Genomic DNA, 14,482 nt, shown 5'->3' on the forward strand with positions numbered 1-14,482 from the left:
TCCACATCTTGAAAGCTGGAGGTTTTGACGTTTTTGAAGAATGTTATTTTTACGTAGTCGTAACGTTTAACAGCATTTTTGCTAAATAACTGTAAATTACTCTAGAATTCCGCCTGCCTTTTGTCCCTCAACTTTCCCCTAATAAAAACATGGAATCTTCCGGTTTTTGATTTATGATTGCAATTCGTTTGTTTGTTGTTTAGATCAGATGGAATGGATTATATTTGATATTCGCCGTTTTATAGTCGCACACTTTCAGTGCCTCTTGAAAAGATAGGGTTGTGCTGCTTTTCAGTTGAGCTTTTGCTAATTCAATCTCAAATGGCTAAAAAGGAAGAAAGATGCAAGGAATAATGTATGCCATAGTGAATATAATTCTGTTTCAGCTAACTTATCGTAGTTATATGATATATTTTAATAATGCTTGTAAATAATTTTATTATCCATATATCACCCTGTAAGGAATTTCGAAAGCTTGCTTCTCCAAAGAAATGAAGTCTTCTCTCTTCTACCCCCAACTGCCTAATATACAGCAAAATCGATTAATTCGTGTAATATTTTTTACACATTAAAATCAAATATTTTAGATACAAATAATCGAGAGCTTAACCCAATACATGCAATGTACTGTAAAAAGTTATCAATAGACCGATAAGATAAATTTGATAGAGCCAAAGTAATATTCGAGTTTGCGCTTACGTTCATTAAAAATGAATTTCAGTTCGATCGTGCAGTATAAAGTGTGTGTTTATGTTTCGATGAAATTGTGCTTATTGCGTTCTAAACATATTAAATTACTAGCAATTTTCACAAAGACTTTTGCATAACTAACCAGTCTTTCTTGTTCTTTCCTGCCTTGGCCGACTGTTTTTTTGCTTATCAAATTGCTTCAATTTTTTTTGTCTGGATGGAATTTAAAGTGCTCTCAGTTTTAATGTTCTGAATTTTGCGCAAGTGGACTGATTGAGTGACTGTTTTTTGCCTACCAAGCGTATCCGATTCAGAAGAGAGTGCTGTGTTCTATCTAAATTGAAGAATAAGAAGAAACATGCCCGTCAAGCGGAGTGAGTATCTTTATTTGATTATTTCATAGATAATGAAAATATTTTAAGACGGCAGCTGATATCATTGTCAACAGATTAATATCTACTTATATATTGTAGATTCATAACTATTTAGAGTGAATATCTTTGAACAAATATTCGTTCGTGTTGATTTCTTATCGTGGAATATACCAGACATACATTCATTGTAAAACGTTGAAAATAGCTTTATATCCTATAAAAGTAGGTTTCTGATTGCGCACGTAAAAATTGACAAACATGTATACATTGGTAAGGTTTATAACAATCTAAAATAAATGTAAAAAACAAATCTATACAAAACAAATTTGCAGTAAATTCAATATCAATGCCAATGCCAGTTATCAATAACATATTCCCCGGGAATATTTGATAAGTAAATATATCTATCGTGTTTCGATTACCCAAGCGAATAAATCCGATCATCTTAGCAGCTGAATAACTATTGCTTTTAGATATCTAGAATGATCTAGGTTGTTTGTACTTACGTTTATCAAGTAGCCATGTTTGAGGCAGCTGAATAGTCTTTTACTTTTCATCGTTCAAGATTGAAGACTTTGAATTATTTCATTTTTCAACAAAGAGTTTTAAGTGTTTGGACCTTTCGCTACATAATTACATATTTTACAAGAGAAATAGTAAATAAATTTAGGTTTCTAGTCCAAATTCTCAGTTCGGGTATTAAAACTGCAATTTGATACAGTGAATGAAATTCGAAAAGTTTCACATGGTAAATGCATAGTTCCGAATGGGATGGGCTGATTCAATAGAGCTCTAATATTTTGAATACATTTAAACACTTTTCTGATTCAATTATTTCATGTGATAAATTAAAAAAGAATAGCGAAAACCTACCAGAATTAATAAAATATAATAAAGGAAATTGATAGGGATTTTAACATTAAAAAAAATTTGTAATTTCAATCAATATGTCTCCAAGTTCGTTGCGAACTGCGTCAGCTATCTTTTTTTGTAGTTTTAAACTATCAACAATTAGTATACAAGATTCTAGCGACAATGCCTTAGACTGAAGTTTTCAGGGGATTCAGGTCAGGAAAACGTGTTGCCACTCCATTATATCTTTTTTTCTGAAAACTACTGCCGCGTCGTCAAATGATTTGTGGATTATCCTACTGGAGTACATATTCCTTCCTATCAACTTGTTCTTGCTCGTGCTCCCTCAAAAATTTCTGTGCATCGATTCGAGACGGCATTAATATAAAAGCGACCAACACTTTCACTGAGAAAGTTGCAACTCATTGCAGCAGCGTTATTGTCACATAAATCTATTAATAATCTCTAACATTGTCAAGTACGACCAAATTAATTTTTTTTCATGGAAGCGAAAAGCCTCACATGTGGGCAAACTTCAAACAAGCAAGTTTGGTGTTTTATTTCTCCAGTTCTTCCGGTTTTATCTAAAATTTGCTGAATGCATTGAACTACTACTGACAGCTGCAGTTCTCTTTGAATTTTCCCTGCTTTGGCTAAATGTAGGCTTCTTGCTTACCAAATTACTCCGATTTTTTTCTGGACATCACTTTGCTTGCTTGTCTGCTTTGCATGCTTTTCCGAATATTTACTTTTAATGTGGAAGTGTCTACGTGCAATAATTGCTGACATTTTTTAATTGTTCCCAAAAATAACCGCTTAATAAAAATTCCGAAGTTTCAAATAATTGCTAATGACATTGGTCAACCTTTCTAGTTCTTCAGGAATCGTGCGATACGCATTCCTGGTTTTTAGAACATTATTTTAATTTTTTCCACGGTCCATACATACTTGCTAGCAATTTTCTAAATTAAAACTGTCTGTGTTTCGTGAATATTTTATTTCAAAATTCAGATCTTTCTTTACAATACTATTTAAAGTGCAAAATAAAATAAAATTTTTAGCTGAATCTAAAAGAAAATGTGCAAAATGTGGCTCAAAATTGTTTAGGTAATAATTGGTGGCGCTTTTTATATCGAGTAATGCATTATCTTTTATTGTTTTTATTTTGGGGACTTACCCTTTCCAATTTTGATTAACTTGACATGACGAAATAATTTCGCAAACGCGTCCAAGTTGTCGATATGGCTTTCATTCACAAAACTCGCCTTGATAAGGTGAAATGTTTCACGACCGAATTAATTCAAGAAAATCGTGTGTGATTTTTGCATTTATTTTTTTTTTGTGATTAGCAACCGGGGTATTTCCCAATTGAAGTAACTTTCTTTAAAAGGGAATGTATGATTATCTGTACCATTAAGTGCGAAATATATCATCGTTCAAACGTCGTTTATCCAATCGCTTGTATGAGTTGATAGGTTTGGACTCAAATTTCCATGACTTTTCCGCATAACAATTTCAAGACGAATATTGGGCTCCAAGTCCTCTAAACCGTCCCCCTTGTTGGCCCAAAGAGTTCTAGAATAGTCTAAAGGAGTTGATCAATCGTACTAGTGATGACGGAATTATTTTTGGCAATAAAACTATTACAGGCCTTATTTTTCAGCATGTCAATTGTGACAGACGACTAACTCATCGGCACCATCTCGAGTGAAATACGCCTAAAGACCCCTAGCATGATAAACGTACTAAATAGTATTTTTTCGGGTACATGGGCTACTGCTGGCTGGAAATTCTGGAGCTGTTCAATTAGCCAAATATGACAATTTTACTTATTTACGATCTAATTCGGCTCTATTTATTTGCGCTCTTACTCAACTCAATAAAAACATCCACCTCAAGCACGCACTGCGGAAGAAGTTTCTGGCTTCTAAGCACCTTGTGCATTTCAAGGCTACGCGCTCCTCTGTGAAATCTTTGATTAAAATAGCACATAAACCATACTTTATGAGCGTCGAGGCCGCACTTGTTCGTGTTGATTTGAACCCGTTTTAGTCCCACCCCCGTAACCCCACACAATCTCTCCCCACTTTGATTAAATTTGTTGACTCCACTGCCAACACCCTTCAACAATCCTACGATCTGCTCTGTCTTTTTCTATATTTGCTTCCTCGAAGGCTGCGCCATCTGAACCTCTTCTGGGTGCAAGCTGTTCAGAATCTCTCGCCATTCCTCGTCTTACCGCTTCCTTGGTTGAGTACCTCATTGGCAATCTGGACTTTACCAACTCTTGGTGGAGGAGCATTTTTCTTAAGTCGTTGATATCGTTAACCGCAATATTCTCCTCTTCAAATTCTCTCTGCTCAACTTTCCCTCTTCAATCATCTCATGGTTGTCTTCTTATCCATCAAACCTTTCACGCAAAGTTTCTTTTTATGGTTGCTCATCCCGTTCTTACTATTCTTCTCTGGTATTCATCAGGACTTTGTACTTGGCTTTCTTCTATTCCTATATTTTATTAATGATCTTCCCTCCATCCTCAACTGCTCGTGTTTGTTTTACCCAGATGGTGTTAAGCTATTTGCCTCTTTGCCTCGTCTCTGCTTGACTGTGCTCGCTTGCAGTTCAACCTAGATATTTTGGCCAATTGGTGTTCGGCTAACAAGCTATCTCTAAATGTTAGCAAATGGCTCTGCGACTGTTGTGCTTTTGCAGGTGGACTACTCCGCCACCTCGGATGTTATATTCCACATTACCTCCCCGTACTATAAGTACAGTGCGGACATTTTTAAGTCCCTTTCCCGAAGCTCGACAACTACTTTCCCTCCCCGATGTTGAGATTATACCGATTCTACAGCTTGGGTCCTTTGGCTCCGTTTTCTTCCTTACTTTTAAAAGTAAGTTAAGCTACTTACTTGCTCCTCCTTCTGAAGACAATATGTAATTAGCTCCGAGCTCGAGGTTACTATACAAAATAGACAAAATCTATCCAAAAATTATTCATGATGATTGATGATGTGTTGCCGTTGTGTACACAGAGCCCTAATTTCGTCCTCGTAGAACTTGTCTGGTTTCTAAGCAAGCTTAAATAAGTACTTCTTCGAAAAGTGACTTGATCTTTTCGAATTTAATTAACTTAATTTTTTTCCATGTAGAGAGGCTAGAGCTGCCGGAATAAGTGGTAGTCTGACGTTGCAATGTTGAGGCTGTGTAATGGACGGGTCAGAAACTTCTCAGCCAAGTTCCTCTATTTTTTTATCAAGTCACCAAAAAACTACCTTGCGCTAACTAGTTGGAAGATAACACTTAAAGATTTCGAATTTTTTAGATGCTGTTTCTTAATTTCTTTGCTTGATTTGGGTAGTTGCTGACAATAGAGATCAGACTCATTTGATTGGGTTTCTAGCCTATGATTCCCATCTAATTCCATCAGCAACGGATGATCATTTCGTACTCAAATCTGAGTTTTGGAAGTTGTTCGACAAATTGGGCGATAACAAACGATTCAAAAATGTTTGGAGGTTGATCAAGATTACATTGGATTTGTATCGGGTTTCTACTGAATCGCGTCTAATTTTCCTGCAATCGCTCCAATTAGTGCGAAGCGTTTCTTCCACGTCGAAATTTTCAAGCCGAAGATATTGGAACCATTATGCGACTCAATCTTGTGGAACATCTCCTTCATAATCATCTCAATTTTTTCGCGAGTTTGCGACACATCCTTGTCTTTCATAAGTAAACCTCTGAAATATCAGAAAATTGTTCACCGACATCCATCTTAAAGCTTAAATAACTTTTAACATTTCAGGGAAATGTGGCACTTGGTATAATATGTTTTCTGCCTACTTATTTACTAAAGTAGCATAAATTTAACCAAATATGTTATAATCAATTTTAAAGATGCTATTACTAAAAATGGTATTTTAAAATGTATCACAATAGAAGTGATGATACGTTCAACTGTTTTTTCACTACTTAAGTCGTAAGCAAAAATTATCGATAAGTAAACCGCCAAGATACATAAAAGCAAGTCATAAAATAAATACGTTGTTGTAGTTAATCTCTAAGTCTGAACCAATAATTTCCCTATGATTATATTCAGTTTTAAGTGTATATTGCGGATTCCTAGTAAAGTTGTGAATTTTGTATGCACTGAGTCTATTCGCTCCAGTTGTCACTCTCTATGCAATATGCTTGTAAACGGTACTGTTGGTAATATGGTAATAATATATCGCAATTCTTTGAATTACGGTGATAGTGAAATTTCCTCCTTCAATCGAAAAGCGAAACGAAATAATATATTTCTATTGAGCTGATTAGTACACTAACAAAACCTTTTATTCGATGCAGACTATAAATGGTATGTTTGCAGCGTATTCGCAGATGAAGATATCTCCTTTCTAGCTTTGAAATGTAGTGCGTGGAGACATCACTTTTCAGTATTAACAGTGGCACAATTACTTCCTTGGGGCCAATTTTCAGGCCCTGAATAAGTTTTTTTCAGCAATTGAATTGAGCACACCCCTCGGATGGCCTTTTTAATAAAATGTGAAAGCCAACCACGTACAGTTCGGCCTGTTGATTACGCCGGAAAAGCCCGCAATGTAGCCGCTCACCAGTTCAACTGAATGCACCATCCACGTACTGGCAAGCCGTAGCATCATTCAACTCTGGACGTGGAAGGCGTTGGGATACAAATTTAAGAGAATTTTGTGTGTGAGCATTTACCAAAAATGTTCATTAGCGATAAATGATTTTTCATTCAATCACCGACAATCAACAGTCAAAACGGACAGACCAAATGCCTCCCATCTACGTTACGGACAGCGGTCAAATGCGGACTATTGAGGCTAACAGCCTGAACTGTACGTGAATGGCGGACCTAAAGATGGCAATTTCCTTTTTCATTTTCATTCAGAAATATCCGTTCAAGATGTGCATATAATCTCACTACACAAAATTGCTTTTTATAAATCTTAACGATCTTCAGATTATCTTCAGATTATCTACTTTACCATTTTTTAAAAAAAATCAATTTTTTTATTTTTTAGCATTTTTCAACTTCTTATTCCTTTAAATATGACCTTTTAAAGTATTTTAGAATTCACAGAAAAAGGCTCACTTTTATATGGGGATTTAAAGATATTCCACAAATAAAACATAAAAGACATTAAACGTGTTTTTCTCGAAGTGATGTTAATCTTAGGATTTACCCAACCGATTTTAATGATGTTACTGCATTTTGTTTGTTAACATATTCCACATGAATATTCACAACATTAGACTAAAAAATTCGAAAAAAACAAGTGGAACTGGTGTTCAAAAAGCAACTGGAAAAGTGATCGATTTTTCAATTTTTTTTTTCAAAGTTCCCCAATTTTTTTCCTTCCTGCGCTAAGCCAGAAAAAGCTTTCCTAAATGCTTCTATCACTTGAGAGCAATAGCTGATTGGGTTCTCGTTTCTTAGATCTAATGAAAACAAAACTTTATTAAAACCATTAGTTTTCCTTTCGAGGAAATATTGATATTCTGGTAATGAAGTTTACTTGTAAGCCAGAGATTTAGAATTCCTACGTGAATTCTGGTATGATTTCACGATGGCACTAAGTAGCAAGCTCCCCATACAGGAGGAAGAGTGTTTCTCTATAAATTAGTGATTAAGCGGTTCAGGTTTCAATTAGTACTTTAGGCGGTTTACGACATCTCAAACTGAATGATTGGGTGATGTGTCGTTGCACCTAAAGCGGTAATTTTTCTCCTAGGGTTCCCAAATTAGATTAGTTTCAAATAACTTATAATTCTCTACTTACCTGCGTAAAACTCAACTTGGAATACAGTACAACCTTAAGAATCATGAGGGCTCCGTTCTGAATTTGAGATAGCCTTACTTTCAATAACTCGTCAAAAATTTAAAAAGGAGTTAAAAGGAAAAATGAATTTGACTACAACTTGGAGTTGTTCCAACGTTTTTACGCACTTTTAGGCAGATTCTTGGAGCAATTGTTCCTGATCATTTTCCGACATGTAAACTTCTGTGAGGTCTCCCTAAATCATGGCAATGAATTCTTCCTGCGGTGAGTATTTTCAATTCTTTTTTCCCCAAACCACTAAACCATTTCCCTTCTAGTTAATGAGCAAAGTCAATCACCGTTCGAATTTTAGCCGAATTAGCATTTGTTGGATGGACGGTACTTGTTGTACTTCTCTGCAAAACAAAATCTTATTAAAATCGGTTCAATGTCTGTCTGTCTTTTTTTTATTTGAGGAGGGGGAAATCTTCAAAAGACACCGGCCTGGACACGCCAGCGTGTGGGATTCTTACCCACTAAAACCACTCCCGACTCCCTCCAAGCCCCGTGGAACCACCGTACCGTATTACATCACGGGGCGGAGTCAGCTTATTTTAGCTTGGTCCCCTTTCGTCTCTACGCGGCGTACGTAACCGCGCTTTTCTGGTCTCCTCTGCCTTTCGCAATTTGCTCTGGATAGATACGACCATGGAGTTGATCGCATCCCAGTCTTCCTGACATGCTAGCATTTTTCGCACTAGATTCTGTGGTACGAGCACCTCTCCTAGAGTCTCCCCTAGGTTCTTCCTTCCCTCCACAAACCTTGAACAGTGGAAGAATACATGCTCTGGGTCGTTTGGAACTCCATCGCAGTTTGGACAATCGGGTGAGGTATCTAGTTTAAATCTGAACAGGTACTGGCGATATCCTCCACGCCCCGTGAGAAACTGAGAAAGATTATAATTAATCTCACCGTGCCGTCTCTCTAATCATTTCTTGATGGCAGGGATGAGCCTGTGTGATCACCGACCCTTTCCCGAACGTTCCCAACGCTCTTGCCATCTATTTAGCGATCTCCCCCTTTCGGCGTTCCTCGTCCGCGACAAAGGAGAGGCAGACTTCGCATTATATATATTCGTCATCTTATCTGCCAAGATATCAGTGGGCATCATTCGAGAAATGACGAATGCTGCATCATCTGAGACAGTCCTGAATGCCGAGCACACCCTTAGGGCTGTTCTTCTGTAGACTGAACTCAGTTTGTTAGCCTTAAATGTAATCTGCAATGACTTTCCCCAAACTGGAGCTGCATAGAGCAGGATCGAACTCACTACCCTAGCTATAAGCAACCTGGAAGCATGCCGGGATCCTCCCACGTTTCGCATCATTCTTGCCAGGGCCACAATCGCAGTGGATGCTTTGTCATAGACATACTGCACGTGTGACTTATAGCTAAGCTTCCCATCTATCATCACTCCCAAGTATTTGATCGCAGGCTTAGAAATGATGATATGATTCCCAATTTTAATACGGGCAAAATATATATTTAAATTTAAAACCAAAAATTTTACTTTGGAGGAAGCTACCCCTTGTCTATCAATTTTAGGCTAGACTACAAGTAGCAGATGAAAATTTAATCTATTACAAGATTGTTTTTCATTCATTTTTCTCAATCTACATTATTAATGTTCGATATTTGTTTTAAATAAAAATGATTTTGAAAATGAGACACAAGCCTAATTTTTAGTCATTCCTGAGGCTTAGGAGTTGGACATCTTCATACTAAAAATTAATATTTACTATCAAACGTTTCAGTTCATCCGAATTTATATAGCGTCAATCCTTTAACTTGCTTAAATACTTCTTCACTGTAAAAAGACAATGCGTCGAAATATCCATAAAAAATAAAATTGGTTATGCTTTATTTCAACATTTGTAAATAATGATTACACTCGACAATGGAATATTTATAGACAAAACGACCGTGGAGATAAGAATTATCAAAAGTATTCATGAAATATTGTATGAATCATGTTTTTTCTTATTCCATGTTTTTTAAATTATCTCAGTTGACTTAAATTTTCAACTCTTTCTTGATAACATATAAATGTATCTTTTTCTTTCATACTTATACAAATATTGTATGAAAAAATCTTTTATGTTCTTAGAAATATAGAGAAACAACTTATTTTTCTGACTTTCTTCCAAGAAGATAAAAAGTTTTAATTGTGTCAATTTATATTATTATGATTCGGTTACTTTAAGTATTATCGAATCTGTTCAGTTTTTAAACATTAAAAGTTTGTTTATGCAACGCTTCATGTTTAAAATTAACACGAAACGTTATTGTAGTTTTCTATCCTTTCCGCAATTTTTCATTTCTAATATTATCGAATTTTCATTCCTAATTTAAGATCAAATTCTGTTGTTTTCCAAATGAAGTAATACAATAGTTAGATTTATTTGAGTTGACAGGGTTGAAAGTTCAGGAAATTATTTACTATTCGCCAGTAGGAGTGGTGATAATTGCATGCGATTATTGGTATGGCATTGATAAGAATGTTTATGTTTACTAAATCGAAATAATTTGTCATTGCTACGAGCGTAATTCTATTCCACTCACTGGTGCTGAGAGTAAGTTTGCTTGTGGTAAATTTATTGAACTGATTATAATATCATCGTTTTCTCACATTTTTGTTTTGAAATGAAGTACAACATGAAGTTTAAAGACGGAATTAGTCCATTATCAATGGAATCCATGCTCAACAGATCCAAAGAAGCCGTTGTTGTGGAATTCGCCAGAAATATTCCATTTTCGAAAACTAGTTTTCAAAGATTCTCTGTCTGAGTGGTTTAATATATAGTGTGTCATGTTAATTTATTGTTTTGATTGTTGTTTCATTTCAATGGACGAAACTGTCTTGTGGGCCGGTTACATTTTGACATCAATTGCTTCCGCAAAGTTCACTGACTGAACTAACACCGATTTTATGTAAATTTTATAAAGAGCATCAAAAACGCAGTACTATATGGGTTTGCTGCAATTTATAGTTTGAAGGGTTGTGTAGTGTTCTGTTTCTATATCGAAAAAAGCGTGGATTATTCTTTTCAAATTAATCGTAAATACAATATTTTATTCAGAATGTTGAGATTCTAAGGACCAGATGATGCTTTCTCCCAAGACCCAATTCGCCGAAATTCATGGAATTCCTGGCTTTTTATTATTCAAAATTTCCTTTCGCTCTTAATCGAGCAGATTAATAGGAAGGATTTCTTTGTCCAAAATCGCGGCCTCTGAAGTGCATCAGATATTAATTGTCTTTGTTGTTTGTTGTTGTTGTTATTTGTATGTTGCTTCCGCCAGGTGCAGTTTGAACATTTTTTAAGCAGCTTGTCGCCCACATCGAGTGGGCAGACTGTCTATGTAGGTGACTGAGCGGAATTCCCTTTGCTCATTCAATTTATCAAATGCGAACAGATGACATATCCGTTATCATTTCAGGTTCTTCCCTTAGCGGTCCGTGCTTTTTTATCTACAACATTTCAGCTTTAAGGCATTCCATTCTTTTGCCCCATCTTTTTATTTGTAAGTTGTAGACCACGATATAGTGCAGCACGAAAAGTTAAGGATTTTTCATGGCAGGTATCCATGAAGAAATATTTCAAAATATTTGTTGATACACATGATTTGTTGATGATGTATGCCCGAAGAGAACAATATGCCAAATTTTAATTTACCTTTAATTATTGTTGTAATTTGTGATCCCTTTCAAAACGCGGTCTTAGTTTTTCCTTTCTTTAATTCCATTAAACCGACTCAATAAATGTTTCATTTATATTAACACCATTTCCTTGCTCATTAGATTTGCGAAAAGATTGCTATTTAATGGTTCTCCGACTGTTTATACGAAAATATGTAGTAACTTCATAAACATCTATCTGATATTTGTTTTTCTTCTGGTTAATTTAACATTCTTGAATAAACTGTTATTGTCCGCCGAACAGATAACAAACTATGGCGCTATATCAGCAAACCCCAATCCAAACTCCATACAGTAAGCGCACAACCGAAATTGTTGATTGTTTGATTTAGATATTTCGGACAAAGTAATTGGGTAATTGTATGCTTGGTTGCAATGTGTACCGCAAACGTATGTGGCTAGCGGTAGATTTCTTTAAAATGTAGTACATACATAAACACAAAAATACAGTCATCTAAATAAGTAAGTAGACTGCAGCCATGTTCAGATTTCGACCCAGATAGTTTGTGTAAAGCTTTTGAAATAAAATAGATTAGTCCAAGATAGTTTTTTGGCTTTCAATTTTCCTAATTCGATAGCGGTGGACCGACGAATCGCTTAAGTATCTGCTTGTACTACCGCATTCAATTGAATTGAACCTAGATTTCATTACACTAAAGGCATTCATGCTTACCTCCATCTTACCGTCATCTCATGAAAGTTTATTCGTAACTAACTACTAAATACTATCGTAAATGACAATGTAAGACGTCGGATAATAAAATCTTTTGTCAATCAGCAGAGGTAATTCTCATTTTGTATCTGCAAGTATAGTGTGACTGGGTTTAGTCTAGAGGAATTTTGTCTTTGGGTTCATAGACATTCCGTAGCCGTAAGCCGCATGGAATGGTTCAATGAATTCTTTATTTGCCTTCAAAGGTGTAGGTTTAAGTTTAATTTTATTTGCTCACATTGGAATAGGTGAATTGAAAATCACGACTTTTACCCGCAGAGAAAATAGGAATTTGATGATCTGTAGATTGTTTGGATAGTTGTGTAAAAGCGACAAATTGAGTTCAGACGGAGGGAGTAAGTGTTTAGTTGACTTTTGACTAACCATGTCTATGTGCAGACGTATTGAAATATAGGAGTAAAAGTACTCTGATCTGTACTTGTTGGAAACCATTATATAACAATAATGTGCAAGGGGAAATATATATTCATGGAAATCGATTGTTTATATTTATATTATTCATGAAATATCCATTGCTTAACAATTAGATCAGAAATCAGACGGAGGTTTTTAAGTCCCAAATGTGAAAGTTTTTAGTTTTTCGGAATCTATTTATTATTGTTTTACTAAAATTATATCTTTTCTTTTCAGGTAAGTCCGATTTGACGTTATGTCTCGTTGACATCGACAGTGAGTATTAATCAATTTTGAATTTTAATTTCAAGATATTCCAATTATTTCTTTAGAATACAAGTGTTGATAACATTCGACGGATTTAGTAATATTTTCGAAATTCCTAATATTTATTTGATTGCTAAAATCATTTAAAAACATTTTTTAATTCTGACAGGTGCCTATGTTTTGTAATCGAAGACCTATTTATTTCATTTTCCACCCCTCAAGCACATTTAAATTTTGTATCATTATACACTCTTCTTTCACCGCCTCTTACAAAGTCTGTTTATTGGTCATAAATGAGGTATTATATTTCAATCAATCTAGAATTAGCAACTCGTTACGTAGAAGAGCAATTACTCTCGACAGAGCAGATTTAATACGACACGCAATTCCGTACGATTACGCTTTCATCACTTTGATAAGGTAGCAAGTGATATTGACGCCTAAGGCGCAAGCCTTATTAACGCAAACGAAACGCAATTGCACGCTGTATTCGTTGTTTAGAAAAGGTTTTCCAAGAAAAATTTCTTTTTCCTCGTGATGCTTATATTCCCAGATTTGTGTAACATATAGGCATTCAAGATGAAATGAAAAACTTCATAGTTAGCATTCAATGAACTAAACTATGATGCGATGAAATGGTGATGTAACTGTTAGAAAGGCCCAGATCCTCTTTTGAATTATTTAACGAAAACATGACGACTAAATCGGTCTTCAACGGTTGTATTAGTGACCAGCGAGTCGCCACAATTTTTTTCTCGTTTTGTAAACTCTAACTTTGATTAAGGTGCGTTAATCGATGAGTTTCATAAAAGCAATACTCTACTGGGCGGTTTGAAGAAATGAGAGTCAACAAAAATTATTAGTTCAATTTTAGATACTATTGCATTGAACTCAAACTCTTTTATCAATCATACTTTTGACGTTCTTGGCATAAAAGGCTGAAATACAACCTTTTGTCCAGGGGTATCTGGTCCCTGTTCGCAGAGTAGATCTATTATTTTTGGACGAAGGCTAATCTCCTCCTCTTACAACTTCATGTAGATAACTCAAGGTTCGAATGTGCGAAAGGATTCTAAATCGTTACACCTGTCGTGGTTCCAATCTCTAAGCAATCGGACACGACAGTGGCAAATGTAGTTTCCGCCGTACTACAGCGCCGTGCGGTTATAAAGTTTGATTTTTTGGTTAGTGTGTTCAGAAGTTTCCAAAAGATATAAATTGCTGCGTCACCGATTATTATTATTAATAAAATGAAGGCGATATACTTATTAAAACTCAGATGTATGAATGGTTTTCTCAGCTCAAAAATGTAAATGGTCACTAATTGTAAGCCTTCTTTCGGTCCGTAAAGTCAATCAAGGCGATCGTCATCTGAGTGGACTCGATACGAACGATTCTAAAGCATACAAAGTAAAGTTGACAAGGTTGAAAAGGCTATGGCATCAGGAATTTGAGATACATATTATATAATATTCATCAATCGTGAAACCATCAGCGACTATTACATAGCCTTATTGGAGCGTTTGAAGGATGAAATCGCGGAAAACGTCCTCATTTGAATAAAAAGAAAGTGCTGTTTTATCAAGACTATGCACCGTGTCACAAATCAATGAAAACAATGGCAAA

At 35.5% G+C, this 14,482-nt stretch overlaps 1 protein-coding gene across 7 annotated transcripts in view; it reads left to right on the forward strand.

Moving 5' to 3' along the window:
* Positions 1-14,482, forward strand: part of LOC119655696 (ras GTPase-activating protein raskol) — a 426,106-nt gene that overhangs the window by 361,042 nt on the left and 50,582 nt on the right. Inside the window, exons 1-2 of one of the 7 annotated variants that reach the window (XM_038061710.1) lie at positions 728-1,064; positions 12,827-12,865. The exons of the other annotated variants lie outside the window; for them this stretch is intronic. Coding sequence (XP_037917638.1) covers positions 1,049-1,064; positions 12,827-12,865 — 55 coding nt within the window. The 5' untranslated portion in view covers positions 728-1,048. Of the gene's footprint in view, positions 1-727; positions 1,065-12,826; positions 12,866-14,482 lie in introns of those variants that run through there. 7 annotated transcript variants of the gene reach the window in all.

Source organism: Hermetia illucens, chromosome 4 (assembly GCF_905115235.1).
Source record: "Hermetia illucens chromosome 4, iHerIll2.2.curated.20191125, whole genome shotgun sequence".
In the NCBI taxonomy this organism is placed as follows: domain Eukaryota; kingdom Metazoa; phylum Arthropoda; class Insecta; order Diptera; family Stratiomyidae; genus Hermetia; species Hermetia illucens.